Here is a 25354-nt window from a genome sequence, read left to right on the forward strand (position 1 = left end):
CATGCACTGAATATGTGTGTGGCAGCCGGCATCCTCTCACCGCTGGCTGCCTGTTACAAAACACAGCAGTGCGGAACCCGAAACACCCACACAAGGCACAGGGCGGGTATTACTGGTACCCGCACTAGTGTGTGCTTGCGGGCAAGCCACTGGAGCCAAGCGCTGGAACTCTTTCCCGTGTTTGACTCCACTCCGGGACAAAGCCTTAGGGACTTAGATCAAATCACGGGACAGTCCCGGCGAATCTGGGAGAGTTGGGAGGTATGCATATACTAAATATTCATGTAACTACTACAAGTTTCACTGTATTATTTTGTGTTAAGCCAGCAATAGATAGTTTAAATATTGGTCAGTTCAGCAAGGACTAGCCAAGATTCAAACCATCTATGGGCAGGCTGAATGTACTCAAGTCGATCGACTTGGGTACAACCAGCATGTTGTATTTTCAGCATTGAAATATTGCCAGCAGCTATAGCCACTCAAAATAACCACTGTGTTCTACCGGCAGTGAAGGCTCCCCGTGCCCCCCCCCCCCCATCTGCAGAACCCAATAGTTCAGGATGCAGCCAGTGTTGAATGGGATTTGAGCGATTTTCTTTTCTGCATTCAGGAAAGAAAATTGCACCATCAATGGCCTGTCTTAGTGATCCTTTGTTGTTAATAAAGATACTATGTATTGATACTGAGTAAAAGGAGGTACTTACTCCTCCATACTCACCCAGCATGAACCAGCATATAAGATATAAATCTCCAGGCTTCCTCTCTTTTTTCTGGTACGTAGGTGAAGGGGCTTCTAGTAATACCAGTATCCAGCGTGATCCATTGTTTCTGTGGCTTCCAGACTGCATAATATATGAATACTGCAAGCTGGTTAAACGTAATACAGAGAAAAAAAAAGGCACATGTTACAAAGATGCCTTACAACAAAATACTAAAAGAAAATCCTACACAAATCCTCACTCATCAGAGTTATTCTGTCCTAACTTACAAAAAAATATATTTATGAATTGAATACAAATGTCAGAAGTGGTAATTGTAATGAATAGAAAAATAGACGTTATGACAGAATGCTACTTTAATATTTCATCATTTATTCCTTATCGTATAAAGCCAAGACAAAATTTTACTTTACCTTCAAAGGATGGCATTTTGAAATAGTCGCCCATTGTCATAGACACCCTCTTCAGTTTTGATTAAAGCTTAGTACACACAGGCTGAATGTCGGCCGGCATCAGCCGGTTCAATAGAAACCGGCCGACATTTTGGTCCATGTGTATGGCAGCCATTCGGCCGGCTTGTGTCAAAAGCTCATAACCAAAAATGTCAGGGCGTCTTCCTGTCAGAACACAATAGCACAGCAGGAGAGATTAGTGTGCTAACTTCAGATTGTTAATACATTGGCTCCAACCTGAGCTGTCAGTTTTTTTTGTTCAAAAAATAAATAAAAATTGTGTGTATGAGGCTTAAAGCGGAGGTCCGCTAAATTATTATTATTTTTTTTAAAGTAAGCATCTACAAATACTGCAGCTGCTGACTTTTAAAATAAGGACACTTCCTGACCAGGGCGCCTGCGTTGCGAGGTCGAACTGTCCCTCGGTCCTCATATGGTGCCGCCACCATCTTCGGTAAGGGAATCAGGAAGTGAAGCCTTGCGGCTTCACTTCCCGGTTCCCTACTGCACATGCGCGGGTCACGCTGTGCAATCCGAATGGTCCCTGCTGTCTTTGTGACCCGTGTGTCTCCCAGCAGACAGCGGGGGGAGTGGCATAGGTCACTGCCATCACCGCGGTGATCTATGCCCAGAAGTGGGTGCAAATACCTGTATAAGCATAAGTTCAATTTTTTTGTGGACCTCCGCTTTAACTTCTGCAAAGTTTAAAGTTTTGTGTAAGTTTACAACATACCTCAGCAATACTGATGGCGATGATAAAAATTGGAGGAGGTAAACAGTTTGTCCTTTCTAGATACTTGTCTCTGAGGTCTGCAGGCAGCATCCAGTTGGAAATAGTTGTGTGGAATTTATCCATGCGGGTTTTAGGTGGAGGATCTTCAGCTGGTTTCTCATTCTCCTCCTCCTCCTCCCAGCCTCCCATCCTCTCAAGCTCTGCACTAGTCATGTTAATGGTGATGGTGCTAGCCTAGATGAATCAGAGAAAGAAAATGTTCAGAATATATTTTTTTACTGTCTGATCCAAACACCACTTATTTATACAATCTTTTTTAGAATTTACTTTTTCACATATGTAGCCCACGGGTATTTAACTGGCAGGAATAGGTGCAGATGTATTCTCACAGTGCTGTTGCTGCCCTGTGTGTGTGTAGGGTTGCCATCTCATCCCTTTAAACTCAAACACATATTAATTACACAGGTTCTGTGGCTGATTAAGGTGGTAATTAACTTGGTGTCTTATCTGCAATTAATTAGCCTGAGAACCTGTGTAATTCAAAGGTGTTCGGGTTTAAAGGGATGAGGTGGCAACTCTATGTGTGTGTATATCCACAAAAGACTTCTACACAGATACAGCCAGTTTTAGTTCTACATCCATCCACTAGCAGTGGCCATCAATCCTGTCCTCAGGGCCCACTAACAGGCCAGGTTTGCAATATAACGGAAACACATCACAGGTGATATCATTTTCTGCTCAGTGATTGCAGTATTCTAGTCTGCATCTCCCCAAAGTAATAGATAAAACCTGGCCTGTTAATGGGCCCCGAGGACAGGGTTGATGACCACTGCACTAAAGGGCCTGGGGAACATGAATTACAAGAGAGAATCTGAGGAAAATCATGAATGAAGTTGGGAAGTGTAGATAACAAGAGAGACTGAGCTATTATCACAGCTTGGCTGGAAATGACAATTCCCAAGAGATGTACATGAAAGTGGAGGGATAGCAGGAATCTTCCCAGGTTAAAGGAGGAAGAAGACTCTCTTCTGCAAGGAGACCAGCGCTGATACAGACTTGAGTGCAGTGAAAGTAGTGAACAGGACATCATTATTATCCGAAATCAGGAGAAGCAGAGCTGATGCTATCTTTGGGCCTTGCATCATGACCTGGTCTGTGGTTACTGCTGTGCAGTAAAGATCCACAAGCTGAGGATATCTCCAAAGAGAAAAAGAGAAGCTCTTTGTGCCTGGCACTGGAACAGAAAGCCTCTGCGTATACAGGACTGGTGAGCTTCTGCTGGTCAACCATACACTGAAACCTAACAGAGGGACAGACTTGCTGGCTAGGAACACTTTACTTTTGCATGCACCAATTTATAAAGAGACACTACTTAGAGTGCTCCAACACAAGGGTATGGGCCCCAATGAGCTGGCAAGCAGAAGATTTAGCACATATGTACTGCTGACTGTTGCTGTGGTAACCACCTATAGGTTCTCTCCACCCCCTTAGCTAGGCCACCCTGTGTAGCTCAAGGAAAGAGGTGGATTTTTATGTGTTCATTGTTTGTGGCTTGTAAATTGTCCCAGTTCAATACACTTGACTAATACTGAGCCCACGTTCACTTCGGGGCGTTTTAACATGCAAATTGTCATGTCAGATCACCGCTTATTGCTGGCAACAGCACTGTCCGAATTGGTGCGGTGCTGACTTTGCAAAGTAGTACCTGCAGTACTTTTGGCGACTTCGGGGGGTGATTGTGCAGGAACCCACACAGATGTCTCTAAAAATGCTCCCGTTGGACTAAAATGCTGATTTGAAATCATGCGAGTTCAGCTTCAAACCCACCTTAAGTGCCGGTTCACACAATTGAGATGCGAGAACCCTGCGAATCAACTGCGGGTTCCCACATCGCACACACGGCAGTTCACACTGCCATATGCGAACTGCTGGGGAGTGTCATTATATGTTAACGACACCCCATTTCAGCTCGCATATCGCACTGCAAACTAACAGTTCGGGCATGAATTGGATTGCATATGTGTGAACACACATGCAAAACGCTTCTGGTTCGAACAGAAAAAAGGGTCCTGTGTGAGTTTGGACCGAATGCAGTGCGATATCAGCCATACTATCTGTATGGCTGATATCGCACCGCACAGACATCGCATGTAAAGTGAACAGCAGTGGCGCTGCAAATTACATGCGATGTCTGGCATCGCAATAGTGTGAACCCAGGCTTAAACAGATCTGTGTCATTTTTCTGGTGGATCCTGTGGGGAAGATTTACTAAAACTGGAGCATTCATAATCTAGTGCAGCTGTGCATAGTAACCAATCAACTTCTAACATCGGCTTTTTCAATTAAGCTTTGACAATAAAACCTGGAAGCTGATTGGTTTCTGCTTTTGCTTGTTTACTGCACTAAATATACTTGTATTAAATTGAATTTAATGGTTTTAATACAGATATCAAATAAGATAACCCTGGTCTGCCTCGTGATATGAAAACATGCTTGACTACTACAAAACATTTCATAAATAGTAAAGAAGGGAAAATGCATGTAACTATAAGAACATCTCACCCACATTTTACATAACAAGTGATTTTACAACTTAGGATATGGAAATAAAGTAAAAAGAAAGATGTAGTGCTTTTACTAAAATAGCAAATAAGACATCAAAAGGGCCAGAAAGGTTTAAAAATTTGAGGCTTGTATACATGAAAGGGTGCATCTTACTGAGCCTTTAAATTATCCTGAATGTTTGGAAAGTTTGGCTTTTTACTCTATTTTTATTTTGGTGGTTTGGAAACTTCTGCCAGCATAACCAGTGGATAAGTATAGCTGGTAGATGCTGATATATCCCATGCATTCCCACAGCCTTCCTGTAATGACTATAGAATAGATTCTGTGCTAAAGCCCTTTTACCAAACTGTACTATGTTGTTCAGTAAATCTGGCCATAGATAGATCAAAATTCGTCGGGGACTGGCCAAATGTGATCCATCTATGGCCGGTCCTGTTTGAGAGCAGTCGATCTACTGATCGACTGCTCATGAATTGGCTTGATGGAACATTTTAGTTCAATCAGCCTTGCAGCCAATAGGTGTCTTCAGGTCCAGCTGACATACAAATGACACAACAGGGAGGATTTCTAACAGCAGGGAGACTCCCCACCATCACAATACACAGACCAGCACTGTAGCCTATTGCCTGCGATGCTGATTGAGTGAAAATATACCAATAGGGAGGTTGAACAGATAGTGATTCGTAGATCGACTTCTGTTTAACCACAGTGACCAGAAATGGCTCAAAATTCGGCCAGTTCAGCAGGGAATTTTCGATGCATGTTTGCCCAGGTTTAGATGCTCTAGCAGATTTAGATGGACTTGACTAACAAATTGAAGCTGAACTCCAGCTCTCCAGCTCACATTTTTTCTAAGCAGCTACAGCAAAAAAAAAAAAAAGTTTTTCCTTTTGGGATAAAGGTTTTACATGAATGAATAAGAGCTGATCATTGTAAGCACCCCTGTCAGTGTTACATGGTTTGTTTCAACCCTCTAACTGCTACTTTGGATAGCTTGGTCTGTTAAAGGAAAATGAAAAATAACAGACCTACTGGCTGGATCACCAGGATGAAAATAAAGGAAAGAATTCTAAAGAAGAAAAAAAAAAAATCTAACGCAGCCACCACATCTAAGAATTGGTAAGCTGCAATTTAATATTTTTTTTAATTTGATACATTTTGTTTTTGGGTTTAAAAGAGAAATATGGGATAAAAAAATAAAAAATAAAATTGTTATACCCATCTGGGTTGCTACAGCAACGATTCAATGCTGCATCTGTCCCCTGGCGGCTCTGCAGTGGGTACTGAGTGATCAAACACCACTAATCGCTCAGTTCTCCTCTCTGCTTTGAGCAGATAGCCGTGACTGTCACCGGCTCTCTGATCTCCCTTCCAGCGCTCCCTGCAGAGCTGGGCTGTGGAGGGGGAGAGAGGGGATGTCTCAGGCTCTCGGTAGATCGCTGAGAGGCTGAGCCAGGTGCCAGTCCAGGCTTCTGGGCGGATCCCATATGGTTGGGTTCATTCCCGGACTGGCTGAGTGATGTTAGCTGACAGTAGGCTTTAGCCCGCTGTCAGCTGAAAATGATAGAAAAATAGAAGTATGGGCAAAAAAAGCTTTGGCCATACTTTCCATCTAATACTGCTTTAAAAGCACAATCACATAAAGTCACGCAAGGTCCTTCACTCCAAATTGAAGTACCATGCCGCTGCTTCATCTCTCATACAATGTGCATTGCTATCGCATTTCCAGGACAAATCCCCTTTATCAGAGCAAAAAAGAAACAGACATGGATATCGAAAAAGAAAAATAAAAGTTTCATCTTTAAACACACTTTAAATGGAATGTTATATTACAGCATTACACAATATAAATTCCTTGCCATTGGTCTACAACATCAGCATTTTGTAATAGCAAGGCATACCCGGGATGATTGTAAATTGTTAAAAAGTACTGTATGTTAGTACTGAAACTTGCATTACAGCCATAGAGGTGGTGCTAAGCATTAGAGATTGGATAAAACAAACTATTCCAGAAAATGAAGAATATAGCCAATTATGGGTTTTTTCATTTACCAGATCCTGGAAGGCTTGAGAATAAAATGCTTACCGGCTTGTGTCCACACGCCTTATGCTGAAGAGTCCGATATTAGTGAGAGAACATGGGTGTGTTACTACAGAATTCCACCCACAGTGTGTTATTATCCACCTCCAGGCCAGGCTGAGTTTGGATAATGCAGATCTGGTTGGGTAACCTGAAGCCTCAGAGCTGTTCTCATACTGAAAAGCAAATGGAGCTGTATGTTAACGTCTATTATCATTCTAATGCAGAAGGAGTTTCTCCTAGTATCAACACACAGGAAAAAAACTGTGCTAGCATTGTCTTGTGTTGTTCTGTGTTATGCGTGATGACAATAATGAAAGTGTAAGATAAGATGATGAGCAGTAAAGTGTTGTACCATGTTAGCTATAGATGGTAGTAGCATAGCTCCCAACCGTCCCTGATTTTGAGGGACTGTCCCTGATTTGGAGCAATGTCCCTCTGTCCCTTGTTCCTCCTCATTTATCCCTCATTTTGGTCTGATCTATATAGATATATATAAAATGCACTTTGTATCTAACAAAAGGTGTTTTCCAGCGCTAAACCTTTCATTTGATTTCTAATTTGCTGCATTTGTAAATTCCAAAAGCCAATATAAAGGAATAGTAGTGGTAAAAAAAAGCACTTTTTTTGGTTTAAGCAATCCTGTTTTTTTGTACAATTCTCCTTTAAGGGGGTGTGGCAAGGGAGGTGTCCTATGCCTGCATACTTTTGTTGATAGGTGTCCCTCATTCCCATCTAAAAATGTTGGGAGGTATGATAGTAATTAAATAAAAATTTAGGCAATACTTTCTGTGTGGCCAACAAGATATATTTTGAGGTTTAAAGTGATTGCAAGGGTTTTTTTTATTTTTATTTTTTTATATAAAATAACAAGCATATCATACTTACCTATACTGTGCAGCTTGTTTTGAACAGAGTGACCCCAAACCTGCTCTTCTGGTGTCCCCCGGTGGCTCTCGCAGCTCCTTCCCACATCAGATAACCTCCTAGGAGAAGCGCTTCCCCGAGGGGATTACATTGCATGCGAACTCCCAAGTCCAGCATTCGGCGTCCATTGCTGCCGAATATATGACTTGGCCCCACCCCCCTGCACCCGCCTCATTGGATTTGATTGGCAGCAGCGGGAGCCAACAGCTGCACTGTTATCAATCTATCCAATCGGGACATGAGACAACGAAGCTGGTGTGCTCGTTCCCATCGTGCAAATTTCGGGACTCAGGTAAGTATAAGGGGGGCTCGGGGGGCACTGCTGCATTGAAAAATGTTTTTCACCTTAAAGGGGTTGTAAAGGTAAATGTTTTTTTCACATTAATGTATTCTATGCATTAAGGTGAAAAAACATCTCACACTGCCGGCACCCCCAGTCCCCCCATTTTAGTTACTTGACCCCTCGAAAGTGCCGTGCTCGCCCCCGACGTCCTCTTCGCCGCTCAGCCTGGCCGCTGATTGGCTGGAGAGGATGGATTGAAAGCAGCGCAGCCATTGGCTCGTGCTGCTGTCAATTACATCCAATGACGCGGCGCGCCGGGGGGCGGGGCCGCGTGATACAGCGAGTGGCTATAGCTACCGGCTGTATCATGGGAGCGCACCCGTAAGTGCTTCTCACCATGCGAGGGAGCTTGCATGAACGTGAGAAAGTACCTGCGGGGGGAAGTAGAGACAGCCGCCGAGGGACCCCAGAAGAACAGGATCGGGACCACTATGTGCAAAACAAGCTACACAGTGGAGGTAAGTATAACATGTTTGTTAATTAAATAATATTAAATAATAATTAATAATTACTTTACAATCCCTGTAATGCATAGAAAAACGGCGAAGGTTTACAACCCCTTTAAGCTTTCATAAACACCTAAAAATGGAACTGAAGTCCTGATACTTACCCTCATTTAATCACTTCACCACCAGAAGGTTTATACCCCCTTCATGACCAGGCAATTTTTTTGCGATACGGCACTGCGTTACTATAACTTACAATTGCGTGGTCACAAATAGAGCTTTCTTTTGGTGGTATTTGATCACATTTTTTTTTTTGCGCTTAAAACAAAGAACAACCGACAATTTTGAAAAAAAAAATCTTTCTGCTTGCCCTAAAACATAGGCAATAAATAAATGTAAAAAAAATTATGTTCTTCAAAAATCTAGGCCAATGTGTATTCTGCTACATATTTCAAATTTTAATTATTTTCGACTTTATTTTAATTTTTCTCAATAGACAAAATTTTTCACACAAAAGACGAAAAAATGCAATCCATAAATACATACTCATCAGTCCCACTCTGCTCCCCCCCTCCAAGTCCCTTACCACCCACTCCCCGTCTCATTTAGGATTAGTACATTTCCAAAATAAACTATCTAGAAATTCTCAATGTCGGGGACATCAATCCTTGGGTTGCTACCCATACTTTCCATATCTTTTCAAACATGCCTCTGCCTACCCTTCTCATATGGGTGAGTTTTTCTCTTATTATTGTATAATAATATAATATAATATAATAATATACTTATAATAATATACTTCTCAGTCAATCCATTGTAGATGGTGGTCTAGTGTCTACCCATTTCCAGGTAATCACCTTTCTAGCGTGGTAAAAACATCTCAGAATTGCTGTTCATATGGCCCCAGATCCCACACTCTGCTCCATATATCCCAGTAAGCACATTATCAGGTTCAAGAATAAGTTTGTCCCAAAAACTGAATTGACTTTGTCCAGCACTTCTTCCCAATATCTATATCGTTTGGGACACCTCCAGAGCTTATGAATCACATACTTTCCAATATTTTGAGATGGGAATGAGGGACCTACCAAACGTATGTAGGCATAGGACACACCTCCTGCCACACCCCCTTAAAGGAGAATTAACCAAAAAAAAGGTTAATGAAATCCACAAGGGCTTTTTTTTTTACCACTACTATTCCTTTATATTGGCTTTTAAAATTTACAAATGCAGCAATTTAGAATTTGAATGAAAGATTTAGCACTGGGAAACACTTTTTGAAAGATAAAAAGTGCATTTTATATACAACTATATAGATCAGAGCAAAATGAGGGACAAATGAGGAGAAATGAGGGACATTGCTCCAAATAAGGGACAGTCCCTCAAAATCAGGGACAGTTGGGAGCTATGGAATCAGATCTCCAGTTGCATCCCAACACGTGGGGCAAGACACATCCGGACATCCCCCAAACAAAGACATTATTTTTGGAGTGAAATATGCTCTGTGGACAAAGTAGAGCTTCTGCTATATATTTTTGGTAAAAAAAATAAAATAAAACACCCAATAAGCATACCGTATTTTTCGGACTATAAGGCGCACCTAAAAGCCTTAAATTTTCTCACAAATCGACTGTGCGCCTTATAATGCGGTGCGCCTAATGTATGGCAAAAATCTGTCAAAATGTTTTAGCACGGCCAGCATGTTGTACTGCGTGACTGATAGCCTTGAGTTTGAAATCCGCTTCGTAAGCATGTCTCTTAACAGGAGCCATTTTTTGGGCAGCGAGTATAGAAAATGAAAGAATGAATGCGCACACCTCCTGACTACGATGGCCGTAATGCCCAATCCAAGCAGTGCAGCTTCCTAGCTTTGATCCTACCTAGATCCTTCCTAGCCTTTAATCCTATGAAGCTGCACTGCTTGGATTGGGCATTACGGCTATCGTAGTCAGGAGGTGTGCGCATTCATTCTTTCATTTTCTATACTCGCTGCCCAAAAAATGGCTCCTGTTAAGAGACATGCTTACGAAGCGGATTTCAAACTCAAGGCTATCAGTCACGCAGTACAACATGGAAATAGAGCAGCTGCGAGAGAATTCAACATTAATGAATCAATGGTACGGAAGTGGAGGAAGCAAGAAGATGCCCTGCGCCAGGTAAAGAAGACCAAACTGAGTTTCCGAGGAAACAAAGCAAGATGGCCACAGTTGGAGGACAAAATTGAACAGTGGGTTATTGAACAGAGAACCGCAGGTAGAAGTGTCTCTACTGTCTCTATTCGACTCAAAGCAACATCAATAGCACGCGACATGGAGATCAACGACTTTCGAGGAGGTCCCTCTTGGTGCTTTCGTATTATGAAAAGGCGTAATCTCTCTATCCGCACAAGAACTACTATGTCACAGCAACTGCCAAAGGATTACGAAGGAAAGCTGGCCATTTTTCGTACCTACTGCAAGAAAAATATCAATGAAAAGAAGATCCGGCCAGAACAAATCACCAACATGGATGAGGTCCCCCTTACCTTTGATATCCCCGTAAACCATACTGTCGAAAGAACAGGGACCAGTACGGTATCTATACGCACTACAAGAAACGAGAAGTCATCCTTCACTGTAGTTCTCGAGTGCCAGGTTAATGGCCAGAAACTACCACCCATGGTAATTTTCAAGGAAGACTCTGCCAAAAGAAAAGTTTCCGGTTGGCATCATCATCAAGGCTAACCCGAAGGGCTGGATGGACGAGGAGAAGATGAGTGAGTGGCTGAGAGAGGTTTACGTCAAGAGACCGGATGGCTTTTTCCACAAATCTCCGTCCCTAATGATCTATGACTCCATGCGCGCCCATCTGACCGATACTGTCAAAACCCAAGTGAAGAAAACTAATTCGGTGCTTGCCATCATTCCGGGTGGATTAACCAAAGAACTCCAGCCACTAGATATTGGTGTCAACAGGTCGTTTAAAGTTAAACTGCGAGCTGCATGGGAGCATTGGATGACAGAAGGCGAACACACATTCACCAACACAGGGAGGCAACGCCGGGCGAGTTACGCCACTATCTGCCAGTGGATCGTGGATGCCTGGGCGAAGGTATCAGTCTCCAGTGTCATCCGAGCTTTCAGGAAGGCCGGAATTATCACTGAACAGCTAAGTACCGGTACCGATGACAGCAACGAGACTGACTCGGATACTGATGAGAATGATGAGAGGGATACGGGCGTGCTTGATGCCGAAATCGCCCAATTGTTAAACTCAGACACTGAAGATGAAGAATTTGATGGATTTGCGGGAGAAGAATAAAGTGAAAAAGTGAGTGTATTGTTTTCTATTTTACTTAACAATGTTGAGAGTTTTTGTTAAAGACCATGTTATGGTTATTGTTAAAGAGTTGAATAAAATTTGACTTACCGTATCAGAGTTTTGTTTCATTTAATGCGCCTTATAACCCGGTGCGCCTTATATATGAAAATAAACCCCGTTAGTAGCCGATCATTGCTAGTGCGCCTTATAACCCGGTGCGCCCTATGGTCCGAAAAATACTGTATATTGATTGGTTTGTGCAAAAGTTATAGTGTCTGCAAACTATGGCATATTTTTATTTATTTATTTCTTGTTTTATTTTTTTACTAGTAATGGCGGCGATCAGCGACTCATAGCGGGACTGCCATATTGCAGTGGACAAATCAGACATCTAACACTTTTGACACTTTTTTGGGGACCAGGGACATTATTACATTGATCAGTGCTAAAAATATGCACTGTCACTGTACTAATGACACTGGCAGGGAAAGGGGTTAACAGTGGCGATCAAAGGGTTAATTGTGTGCCTAGCTAATGTTTCAGGGTAGTGGGGGGGGGGTGCTTTTACTAGTGGAAGACATGGATCTGTATTTCTGCTTTACAGAAACACAAGATCCATGCCGCCTGTACCGACAGAATGACAACCTGCCTTGTTAACATAGACAAACTGCCATTCTGTCAGTGTACCAAACGATCAGCGGGTGCCGGCGGACATTGGACCCGCTGATCAACTCACACTCTGTAAAAGCACAGAGGATGCGAGCAGGCGGCGGCGCACACTCCCGTCCAATACCCAGAAGTGCAGGATCACATATATATCCTGCACAGCACAGCTGCCCTGTAGCAGTAAGTCTACTATGGGGTGGTCGGCAAGTGGTTAACAGTCAAACGTCCCTCATCAGCATCTTTTTACCTGGCTTCTTCCAGGTACTGGGCTGTGGCCACCTTCATTGGCCGGCACGGGATGAAGACACTCCTGCACACACGCTGGAGTTCAGTCATCCTGGCTTGCGCAGTTTAGTGTACATTTCAAAGAAGACAGCGAGCAGGCAGGTAGGTGTCATGGTCCCTACCGTGTCTTTTAGACGGCCAGGCGTGATCTTGTGCTCCTGTCTTGTGTTCCAGTGTTCCAAGAATGACCCCAGCTTCTGACTCTGGCTTGTATATCGTTTATTCTGACTTCTGGAATCCCTGACTACAGCTTTACCTGGACAATCCTTTAGCAAATTCCTGTCAAGCCCCCGTGCACAGATTCACAGCCCAGGTAGCTTATCTCTTTGTTCCTGTGGGCTGTGTCTGTTTGCAAGGGTGAGCCTACATCTCTGCACCATGGACTCCAACCCAGGTAAGCCCTCACAGTAGGTTAATTTTCCTGCAGAAGACACGTTGGGGGTTATTTACTAAAGAAACATCCACTTTGCACTGCAAGTGCACTTGGAAGTGCAGTCGCTGTAGATCCCAGGGGAACATGCAATGAAAATAAAAAACAGCATGTTAGCTTGCACATGATTGGATAATGAAATCAGCAGAGCTTCCCCTCATTTCAGATCTACCCCTCAGAATACAGCGACTGCAGTTCCAAGTGCACTTTCAGTGCAAAGTGGATTTGCCTTTCATAAATAACCCCCATTGTGTCCTGCCTGCCATCAGTCCTTAAAGAGGAATTAATTTGTAATAAAAACATCTGTGCCATTCTGAAGCTTCCCTCCAACCACTTTGCATATTATTTTCTATATGCTGTGATTCTGTACTTGCCAAAATGCTGCAGAAATCTCCCTCCACTAAGTCTGGCTGCAATCATTTTAACTGTGGGCAGCTGAAGCTGCTGCCTGTTAATTTCCTGGATTTACACAGACACACTTCCAGCTCTGCAGCCCTCATTGACCCTTTTATTACTCATCCCCCCTCCCTTCCTGGCAAACTCTCAGAGAGTGAGAGAGAGAGAGAGCTGTGCATGATGACATAAGCCTAGGCTAATAACCAGACAAGAAAGAGGAAGTGGGCTGTATAAGGTATTTACTGGCAGAAGAAAAAAAATTCTATCCAAAGTTAAAACAACAAGGCAGAAGTTTAATAGATGGAAAGATGAAAACATGACTAAAGTTCCGCTTTAAATCTGATACTTTAATTTAGCTATAAAGCTAAGATATTATCCAGGATATTAGCAATTTAATCTTTGCCCTTTAAGCTGCCTATACACACATTGGATGAATCTCCTATATAGTTGCTGCCTTCTTCAGAAATGGATTCATAAAAATAACTGAAAATCTACATAAAAACAGAATGCAAAAATGTTCTGAAAATGTCATAAGTCCATATTTTACTCACAATAGAAAATAGGAAAAATGTTTAAACTGAGAAAATATACCTATTTAAGAAAAAAATAAGGTAATTTGAAAATGGCAGCAACATGTCAGGGCAGGGCCATGTTTACCATGGTGTGGCATCATCTTTTTTTGTTTTAACAACATTCTGGGAAATGTCCGGGAACAGAGGAGGGCAGTTGCTGGAGTTTTGGGAGAGAAGTGCTGTTATATCCTTGGCTGATATAGGATTCTAAGTGCTCAACATTCGTGGGTCTTCTTTGTTGTATTTTTCTTTTCAAAATGTGCAAAATATTTTCAATTGGTGAAAGGTCTGGACTGCAGGCAAGCCAGTTAAGCACCCGGACTCTTCTACCAAGAAGCCAAGCTGTTGTCAGAGATGCAGTATGCAGTTAAGCATTGTCCTGAAATATGCAAGGTCTTCCCTAAAAAAGATGCCATCTGGATGGGAGCATATGATGCTGCAATTCCTGGATATAGCTTTCAGCATTCATGGTGTCTTTCCAGATGTGCAAGCTGACAATTCCATAATCACTAATGCACCCCTATACCATCAGAGATGCAGGCTTTTGAACTGAGTGCGGGTAACAAGCCCATGGTTGCCAAAAAGAATGTAAATTTTCAATTCCACTTTGCAAAAGATCATTTTAACCACTTGCCGACTGGGCCATAGCTGAATGACGACTACAGTGTGGTCAGAAAACTCTGGGAGAGCGTACTATAACGCTCTCCTGGAATTGCGCTCCCACGCGTCCCCTGGGGCATGCACCTGGGAATGTCCATGACGGTCAGGTCTCCCAGTCCCAGCGTGTCACATATTGGAGTAAAGGACCAATGACAGCCGTCCTTTACCACGTGATTACACCGTCCAATGATGGCGTGATCACTTGTAAACAAACCGGAGTATGTCCAGTTTGGCTCCTCCCCTCTCCTCACGCTGATCAGTACAGTGTGTGAGGTGAGGCAGAGCCTGGTGAAGCAGCGCTGTGGAAAATCTAACCCACAGCATTCCATGTCTCATTCATCTATCCATGCTCCATCCATGTCTCATCCATCCATTCTTCAATGGCTCATCCATGCTCCATCCATGGCTCATCCATGCTCCATGCATCCACATTCATGGCTCCTTCATCCCATCCATAGCTCATTCATTCCCACCCATGGCTCATCCATCCCCATCCATGGCTCATTCATGCTCACCCATCCCCATTCATGGCTCATCTGTGCCACATCAGTGATCATCCTTGCCACATCAGTGATCATCTGTGCCACATCCAAGCCACATCAGCGATCATCCATGCCACATCAGTGATCATCCATGCCACATCCAAGCCACATCCGTTCCACATCAGTATTTATCCGTGCCACATCAGTTCTCATCCATGCCACATTAGTGCTCATCCATGCCACATTAGTGCTCATCCATTTCACATCTGTTCTCATCTGTGCCACATCAGTTCTCATCCATGCCACAACCATGCCACATCCATGCCACATCAGTCCTCATCTGTGCCACATCCATACCACATCAGTGGTCATCCATGCCACATCATAGCTCATCCATGCCACATCCATGCCGCAATAGTGCTCATCTGTGCTACATCCGTACTCATCCGTGCCACATCAGTGCTCATCTGTGCCACATCCATGCCACATCCGTGCCACATCCGTGCCACAGTGCTCATCCATGCCTCATTAGTTCTCATCCATGTCACATCAGTTCTCATCCGTGCCACAACCATGCCATATCAGTGCTCATCCGTGCCACATCCATGCCACTACAGTGCCCATCAGTGCCTCACAAAAGTGTAATAGGTAGTCAAATTAGATTTGAAATGTATGTCCCTAGAACACCTGATGGTGCTCCTTGCATGTTGGGCCTCTGTATGTGGCCAGGCTGTGTAAAAGTCTCATACATGTGGTATCGCAATACTCAGGACAAGTAGCAGAATGTATTTTGGGGTGTCATTTTTGCTATGTACATGCTATGTGATAGAAATATCTTATAAATGGACAACTTTGTGTAAAAAAAATAAAAATAAAAATAAGTTTTCATTTTCTTTCCACATTTTCCAAAAAACTTGTGGAAAAAAATTACATGTTCAAAAGACTCATTATGCCCCAATATGTCAAGAAATTATATGTGTAATTTATGCTACTATAAAGCCTGATGGTGCTTCCTGCATGTTGGGCCTCTGTATAGGACCTGGCTGTGTAAAAGTCTCACACATGTGGTATCACCATACTCAGGAGGAGTAGCAGAATGTATTTTTGGGTGTAATTTGTGGTATGCATATGCTTTGTGAGAGAAATAATTTGTTAATATGACAATTTTGTAAAAACACAAAAATCAGCATTTTGCTTAGTTTCGGTCTTTTTTTCATTTATAGAGCAAAAAAAAAAACCCAGAGGTGATCAAATACCCCTCAAAGAAAGCTCTATTTGTGTGGAAAAAAGGACAGAAATTTCTTATGGGTACAGTGTTTCATGACTGAGTAATTGTCATTCAAAATGTGAGAGCAATGATAGCTGAAAATTGGTCTGGTTAGGAAGGGGGTTTAAGCGTCCAGTGGGCAAGTGGTTAAATGAGCTATGGCATGAAAGACCTTTACTTTGCATTTTTGGATTTCATGGTAAACTGTGTTCACAGACAGTCATTTTTGGACGTATTCCTGAGCCCATGCAGTGATGTCCATCACAAATATATACCTGTTTTTAATGTAGTGCTGTCTGAGGACCTAATGATCACAGGCATCAAATTTGTGTTTCGGCCTTGTCCCGTGCGCACAGAGATTTCTCTAGATTTTCAGATTTTTTTATGAAATTATGTACCGTAGATGATGATACAATTCTAAGGCCGCGTACACACGGGCGGACTGTCCGCCCAACTAGGTTTGTCAAACAGTTTGACAAACAGTCCGTTCAAAATTAGCATGAACGGACTTGACCACACACGACGAACGAACAGTCCGCTGAAAACTTGCGCGATGACGTGAACGGCACGTACGACGGGACGAGAAATTCGAAGTCCAATACACTGCAATGCAACCTTCGCCGTGTAAATTCTTTCTGAGCATGCGCGAGACTTAGTTTGTCGAACAAGCCTACACACGAGCGGACTGTCCGCTCAAACCAAGTTTCAGCGGACAGTCTTACGGAAATTCCGAAAAACTTTGTTCGTCAGACTGTCCGCTGAAACTGTCCGCTGAAGCCCACACACGAGCGGACTGTCCGCTGAAACACTGTTCAGCGGACAAAGTTGGGCGAACAGTCTGCCCGTGTGTACGCGGCCTAAGTATTTGCAGTTTTACATTGAGGAACATTATTCTGAAATTCTGCGTCAACATTCAGGCGCAGCTTTTCACAGATTAGTGTACTGTATCTCTGCTCATCTTTAATTCTGAGACACTCTGACTCTCTAATGCCACGTACAATGATTGGAATTCCAGCCAGAAAAAGACAGATGAGAGCTTTTCATCGGAAAATGCGACCGTGTGTATGCTCCATCGGAATTTAGCTGTCCGAATTTCCGCCAGCCAAAATTTGATAGCATGTTCTCAATTTTCCCGACGGAAAAACTTTCTATCGGAAATTCCGATCATGTGTATGCAATTCCGACACGCCAAAAATCATGCATGCTCAGATTCAACTACGAGACAGAAGCTATTGGCTACTGACTATTGAACTTCCTTTTTCTAGTCCCGTCGTATGTGTTGTATGTCACCGCGTTCTAAACGATCGGAATTTGGTGTGACCATGGTATGACCATGTGGTGTGACCCAGACAGCTTGAGCGGAATTCCATTGTAATTCCTTTGGGAAAACCATCAGAGCTTTTTCCGACGAGAATTCCGATCGTGTGTACACGGCATTAGATGCTTTTACCCAATCATGTTACTGACTTGTTGCTGATTAACCTAATTAGTTGTGAAATGTTCTTCCAGCTCTTCCTTGTTCATACCACTTACTTTGCCAGCTTTTGGTTGCCTTCTTCCAACTTTTTTGAGAAGTGTTGTTGCCATCATTTTCGAAAATCACCTTATTCTGTTTCTTAAAATGGTACATTTTCTCAGTTTAAATATTTGAGATGTTTTCAATGTTTTATTGTGAATAAAATGTGGCTATATGCGATTTGCAAATCATTGCATTTTGTTTTTAATGTAGATTTTACACAACACTCCAGCTTTTCTGGAATTGGGGTTGTACAAACACAAGTAAATGGACATGGACATCAAAGAAAACAAGTCGAATAAACCAGCAACAAACAGGAAAGCTTTATGTTCAGACAATAATTTAGAGATATTTTGTCTTTAGTCTGCTTAGAAGCAGAATTATGAGCTAAACAGAGGCAACAGCTTAGTCAAAGTGGCGCAGGAAGTCGTTGTCCCTATTGGTGCCACTGTATATATTAACTGAGGTTCCACAAGAGGTCCCCAGGGGTTCCACTGCAGTTTACAGTTGACCTGGATGTATGTCCACCAACTGTGTTTCAATGCATGCTGACAGCAGGTTCTAAAATACAACATACCACTTTAGTGCAGTCCCTAAACCTGTTATTTGAAAGATTTCTTTGTTTTCCATGTGACCTTCAAAGTTGAATGAGCAGGACACTATCCCTACTGTCATTTATATTTTTTAAATGTTTACCATTGGCAAAAGCTTCCCATGGCAATGCCCATCTTCTCATTCCTTTTTTGATAGTAGTTTGCCTACCTGCCTTAAAAATGGCCACTATTTAGCAACAGGATTAGATACATTTCAAGGTGGTGCACTGGGTTTACAAATTGTAATCAGCATTCATTGGTTGCCTTGTGAATCAAACCTGGACAGATTCCACCATCGCTAATGATTTTTTCAGTATACACAGCATTCATAGAACTCTTTATCTAATGTTACACAGCTACTTGAATAAATCTTTTATTGTACATTTTCTGGGAAGGATCATAATCTAGATTTTCAATCTAGCAATTATGACATATGCCAGAGGGCTGATGTGTTTGAGGTATTGTTCGCAGGTGTGAGCTCCTCTTGGCTGATCAGCGATGATACTGGTATTGCATAAAAACTAGGTTTCCGCAAGAGGTCCCCAGGGGTTCCACCGCAGTTTACAGTTGACACGGATGTATGTCTACCCACTGTATTTTGAATGCGTGCTGACAGCTGGTTCTAAAATACAACATACCACTTTAGGTATGGTAAGCTTTAGTTCCACAAAGCTTTCCAAATATGCATACGCATTTGAATTGGTTTGTTAAATACACGAAACTACACTAAATGCCCAGTCCAGCCCTGGAGGAAGCAACTAGAATGAAAAGAGAACAAATCTGAATCCTGACTGCTCCATCCAAATTTCATTGTAAATCCCCCCCTGCTGTAGTACTAATATAACTGAACCCATACCCGAATGTATGAAACCCCTTTGACTCACATATATATCTTCTATGCAGCCATTCTGGTCTCATAGCAGTCTGGATTATGAAGGACATTATACAGTGATTCAATTACAATTAGATAATTAGCCATGTAACTCAGAGAATTTTAATCTGTGGACTAACTTACCAGCTTGTAGGATTTGTATTCCAACGAACGCCATCTCCCTTCTCACTGTGACACAGAACCTGTAAAAAAGTAATATGAAATTATTTGCCTTGCCCTAGAAGAAAAACCTGATTTCTATACGGAAGACTCCATCTGGGAAATGTGACTCACACTGTCTAACTCTTTTCAAAGCACTTTATTTGCATAGGTTAGCTGCCTTGGTCACTGTAACAAAAACTAGATTCATACGACGTTTAGTTTGGTAGCAGAGGAATTTCCTGTTAGCCCCAGAACAGGAAACATGTTTAAGAGTAGAGTTTATAACATTTCTTAAGGAAACTAGTTACAAGCAACCATCTATATCCATCTGGGGCATCAGTATACCATGGTTGTTGTCATCAACAAAATAAAATTTGCTTACTGATGATTTACAAAGATTGTGACATGTTCATGGTTATATGCGTGATTTGCAAAAAATGTTCCACAGAATGAACATTTAGGCAGAACTAAAAATGAATGGTCCTCTTAGTCTTTTTCATTGCTAAATGCCCTCAGTCTGACAGCCAGCATCACTCAACTCACGATTTCTGAGCCCAGGTCATCCTGGATCTGATGCAGCCTGTTACTGGACAGTGAAACAGAAGCAACACAGTAATGAGCTCAACTCTCTGTCACTCTGGTCTCTCCTCCTATCAGCATACTCCTTGTCAGCACATTTAGGCCCCTTTCACATGGGCTCTCCAATCAGGTCCGCCTGCCAGATTTGCAGGCGGATTTGATCAGAAGCTCCATGCACCGCTATGGAGCGGCGGATGTCAGCGTTGACATGTCTGCTGACATTCGCCGGTATCCGATCCGATCCTGTCCATGAAATCCAGATGGATGGAAACCCTATTTTCCATCCATCTGGTTACTATGCACAACTGCAGCAGATTCAGTGGGCACAAATTTGCAGCAGATTCAGTGCGCACCAATTTTAGTACATCTCCCCCTATGTGTGGTTCGCATAAGCTGCCAAAATTTGTTTTTAAAAACAATATAAAATACCTCTCCAAAAAAAAAACTTTTACAGATGATGGCTGGCAAAATATTTCTTCCCAAGATACATGTAATAAAAAAAAGTACTTTTTTAATATTATATATTCTATTTTTTTATTACATAATTTTTATATTGTTTTTTTTTCTTTAAATTTTTGTATAGAGAGGGGGCCCACGATAGTTCTCCCTTTTTGCTGCAACCAGCAAGGTCTTTTCTTTTAATTTTGCAGCCTTTTCAAGGATATACTACTAGCACCACTGTCCATAATATGAGCATTTTTCAAGACACCAAACCCTTAACCACTTGCCGACCACTGCCCGCCGATATACGTTGGCACCTGTACGTCCCATTTAAGAGATGGGGATAGCAGGCCCCGCCGCGTACAGTGTGATTGCACCTGTGGGATCGGCAGACTCAACGTCCGCCGGTCTCCAGGCGATCGAGTCACGGAGACGGAGAACGGGGAATTGCCTATGTAAACAAGGCATTTCCCCGTTCTGCCTTGTGTCATGACAGAGATCACTGCTTCCTGTCATTGGAAGCAGTGATCACTGTCAGGTGACTGGAAGCCCACCCCCCCCCCCCACAGTTAGAATCACCCCCAGGACACACTTCATCGCCCCCTAGTGTTTAACCCCTTACCTGCCAGTGTTATTTACACAGTAATCAGTGATTTTTTATAGCACTGATGGCTGTATAAATGACAATGGTCCCAAAATAGTGTCAAAAGTGTCCAGCGTGTCCGCCATAATGTCGCAGTTCTGATAAAAATCACCGCCATTACTAATAAAAAAAATTAATAATAAAAATGCCATAAATCTATCCCCTATTTTGTAGACGCTATAACTTTTGCGCAAACCAATCAATATACACTTACTGTGATTTATTTATTTTTTATTACCAAAAATATGTAGGAGAATACATATCAGCCTAAACTGAGAAAAAAACATTTTTATATATTTTTGGGGGATATTTATTATAGCAAAAAGTAAAAAAATTTAGTTTTTTTTCAAAATTGTCGCTCTTTTTTTTTTTATAGCGCAAAAAATAAAAAACGCATAGGCGATCAAATACCACCAAAAGAAAGCTCTATTTGTGGGAAAAAAAAGGACGTAAATTTTGTTTGGGTGCAACGTCGCACGACCGCGCAATTGTCAGTTAAAGCGACGCAGTGCCGAATCGCAAAAAGTGCTCTCGTCAGGAAGGGGGTAAAATATTTTGGGGCTGAAGCAGTTAAGAAGCACTTGGATACAACCTAAAATGTCATACTACCACCACCATTAACACTAGATGCACTAGACATAGGTAAATACAGTATATTGATATCATAACAACTCAGCACATAGTATAATAATGAAAACTACTGGAGTCATGTAGAAAATATCATAGAATGACGCTGGAATATTGTTTTTTTTATGAATTCCCATGATGATCCTTTACCTTTTAGCCCACTTTCACATCAGGCGGATTTGGAATGCGATTTGACATGTCAAATCGCATTTCAAATCGGCGGCTATTGCCAGCAATAGCACTGTATGAATTGGTGCAACGCCAACTTTGCACTGATTCTCAGAAGTAGTTCCTGCACTACTTTTGGCGACTTCATCTGCGATTTCAATAGACATCTGTGCATGAACCCACAGAGATGTCTCTGAAATCGCTCCTGAAGTCGGACTGACATGCAGGTATGAAATCGTTTGAATTCAGCTGAACTCGCACGATTTCTAACCTGCAGTCAGTGTGAACCTGGGCTTAAGAACTTACATTTCTGCTGAACAATTGGCTCCTGCCAAGCTCTCTGGCTATTTAGTAAATACAGGAGTCGGTCAGGAAAGCATAATGACCGTGACCCACCCACTCAGCCTGCTAAAAACATGTAATGTGTAAACAATGTTCACACTGTCACTGAAAGACGTTTTATCAGTTGCTAGAGCCATACAATATTCAACTGGTCCAGCAGGTGCCATTGTCAGAATACAATGTCTCCATCCACCTAGTTTATGCATGCATGGAACATAAAAAGCCAGTGTAAGGGAGCCCCCGCCTGCAATAAATGACTGTATGCTGCTATACGAGGGTTTACGCTGGCACTTAAGTAAACTTGCATATGCATATGCACATACAAGCCTTCAAGTTTGTGTAAGCACTAGCGTAAATCCTTGTATAGCATCGTACAGCCATTTAATGCAATGGTAGACTATACGCTGGACCTGTGGCTTACTTGTGCTGGCTATTTAAATTCCATGCATGCTGTATGCTCTCTTGTGGCTGTGTGCATGAAGGCATAGGGCCATTCCATACTGCCAACCAGGGGACAGTAAAAACAGGCAGCTGAGCTGCAGTTTTACTGCCCCCTGGCAACCCACCATAATTCTAATGCCGCGTACACACGAGCGGACTGTATGGCGTACTTAGTTCGTCATACAATCCGACGAACAGTCCGTCGTACTTTCGACGGAACGGACTTGACCACACACGGATGCACAAACAGTCCGTCGAAAGCTTGCGCGATGACGTGTACAGCACGTACGACGGGACTAGAAATAGGAAGTCCAAGACACAGCAAAGCACCCTTCCGCCGTGTAAATCCTTTCTGGGCATGCGCCATTCTTAGTCCGTCGAACTAGCATACTGACGAGCGGATTGTCCGCTGAAACCAAAGTACGACGGACAGAATTTCGAAAAATCCGAAATTCTTAGTACGCCGGACTGCACGCTGAAAAAGTCCGCTGAAGCCCACACACGAGCGGATTGTCCGCTGAAATGTGTTTTGACGGACTAAGTACGCCATACAGTCCGCTCGTGTGTACGCGGCATAACAATACAGCCTGACATGGTTGTACACATGCTGCGGCCATAATGCTTTGCAGCTTTCTGCAACTGCAAGACAAAAGCTTCGCTCAAAGGTGCGGCTCGGTCCTGCAATGTAAATTTGGCAACTTAGAAAAAAAAAGTAAGCTTCAGGAGGCAGCAGTGGCAACTCCTAAACACCTGTCAATGCAGATCGCTTATCAGCTTACTGCTTGTCTGAAAGCGTCCTTAGGCCTCAGGCACATTGGGTTATTGTAAATGCTGTTTCTCCTGACAGGAAAATCAGCGTTAAAGAAGAAGCCTGGAATAGGTAATAAAATCCCGCCATTAGTACACCCTTCTACACTAAAGCACTGCACACATCGGGCAGTTAAAAAAAAACAGCCGACATTCAGCCGTGTGTATGCCACCCTGTCTGACAGAAGAAGCTGGCCGTTTGGCTGTCAAGTGAGCATGCAGGAAGACCAGCAGCCAATGGCGGAGATCGCTGATCGTTTCTAGCGGGGGGGGGGTGCCCCCTGTCAAAACACAACCGCTCAGTGAGGGAGAACGCTAAACTAACACTGCATAGTTAGTACAGTAGTTCCGATCGGAGCTGACTCATAGTGTGTACTAGGCTTAAAGCAGACCTTCTTTCATTTTTTCATCTTTCCATCTCTTAAATCTTCTGCCCTTGTCGCTGTAGTGAGGGAGGGGCCTGATGTGGAAACTGGACGGACGCAGCTGCTGAGCCAGTGAAGCCCTCGAAACGCTCCTTGACAAAAGTGTATGAGGGAAAGGATCCCTTCCCTGTCTCCCCCCCCCCCCCCTTCAGTATCCCTTGCCCTGTCAGGAGGCGGGGAGGATTCCCACTGTGGACCCTCTCTGAAGACGCCGGAGAGAAGAAGGGATCCCCTGGCTCCCCTAGCAGTTAGGGGTGTGGAGGAGTGTGTGGACTGGTGAGCAGGCGGCTCAGCTACTGAGACGCCAGAGAGTGGAGGAGGAGACGTCTCCAGTGTCTACATTCAACAATACATACATGCCTCTGTGAGCAGCCACACCAGATTTATAATTAACAGATAAACTAAAAAAGAGAAAAAAAACACACAGAATGAGGGAGAAACCAGTAAGGGGAGCAGGTGTGAATCCCTCAAAATTGAGCGCGAGTTCACATTCCATAAAGAAATATATGACACAAGAGAGTACAGAGAGCCCTGGGAAACAGATAGGGGCTAAGAGTAAGCCAATGGAGAACCCACAAAAAGATGGTCAGAGAAAACAACCTAAGGACTTAAATACACCAGATATTTCACTGGAAACAAGCAGCGAGCCAGAAGAAATTACTGTATTGGAACCCAGACAGAAAAAACAACAATTGCCAACTAAAGGAGAAATGGCGGAGATGTTCGCTAGATTGGAATCATCCATTAAAGGAAAAATGCCACACTCCATGAGGATTTGAATCGGATTCTAAGAAGGGTGGAAGGAACAGAGGAGAAGTACAAACAGCCAAAATAATTGTGGTAAAAGACCAGATGGCAGAACTACAGAAAGAACACAGATACACAAGCTATCGATTGGATACTTAGACTAAGGGGAGTACTGGACCAACAAGAGGAAGATCTCCAAGAAAAAATGGATAAAATATTTGGACATAGGATGGGCTTAACAGGGTCAGAAAAAATAAAGTTTGAAAGGGTCCATGGGATCAGAAAACCAGTGGGGCTAGCAGCTGAAATACTGAGAGACATAATTGCGAGATTCCAAAATTTTTCAGGATAAAGAGCAAATATGCGTGAGCCTAAAAAATAAACAGCCCATTAAGTATGAAGAAATTACGTTACAGATCTACCCAGACTTAGCAGCGGAGACATTGTCCAGGAGAAGAACACTGAAACCCCTGTTAGAGCACCTAAAGATAAACAACATTCAATATTCTTGGGGTTTCCCAGCCTGCCTAATTGGGAGGAAAGAAGGACGGTCAGCAATTCATAGATACCCAGAAGAGATAGTTAGCTTCTGTAACAGATTGGATTTACCACAAATTGAGATACCAGGCTGGTGGGAAATACAAGATGATACGCCACCTGTGCAAGAAT

General features: G+C 42.9%; 1 protein-coding gene across 3 annotated transcripts in view; it reads right to left on the bottom strand.

Moving 5' to 3' along the window:
- Positions 1–19630, bottom strand: part of RHBDL2 (rhomboid like 2) — a 45475-nt gene extending 25845 nt beyond the window's left edge. The window contains exons 1-5 of one of the 3 annotated variants that reach the window (XM_077481829.1): positions 19598–19630; positions 19448–19506; positions 6556–6725; positions 1905–2138; positions 719–867 (exon numbers count right to left, since the gene is read on the bottom strand). In XM_077481829.1, the coding sequence (XP_077337955.1) occupies positions 719–867; positions 1905–2117 (362 nt within the window). In that variant the 5' untranslated portion in view covers positions 2118–2138; positions 6556–6725; positions 19448–19506; positions 19598–19630. The other 2 variants (XM_077481828.1, XM_077481830.1) reach the window with 2 other exon arrangements.
- Between the last annotated feature and the right edge of the window lie 5724 nt (positions 19631–25354).

The sequence above is a fragment of the Lithobates pipiens genome, unplaced genomic scaffold (genome assembly GCF_037356315.1).
Source record: "Lithobates pipiens isolate NorthernLeopardFrog02 unplaced genomic scaffold, aLitPip1_a1.2 Scaffold_16, whole genome shotgun sequence".
Taxonomy (NCBI): Eukaryota; Metazoa; Chordata; class Amphibia; order Anura; family Ranidae; genus Lithobates; species Lithobates pipiens.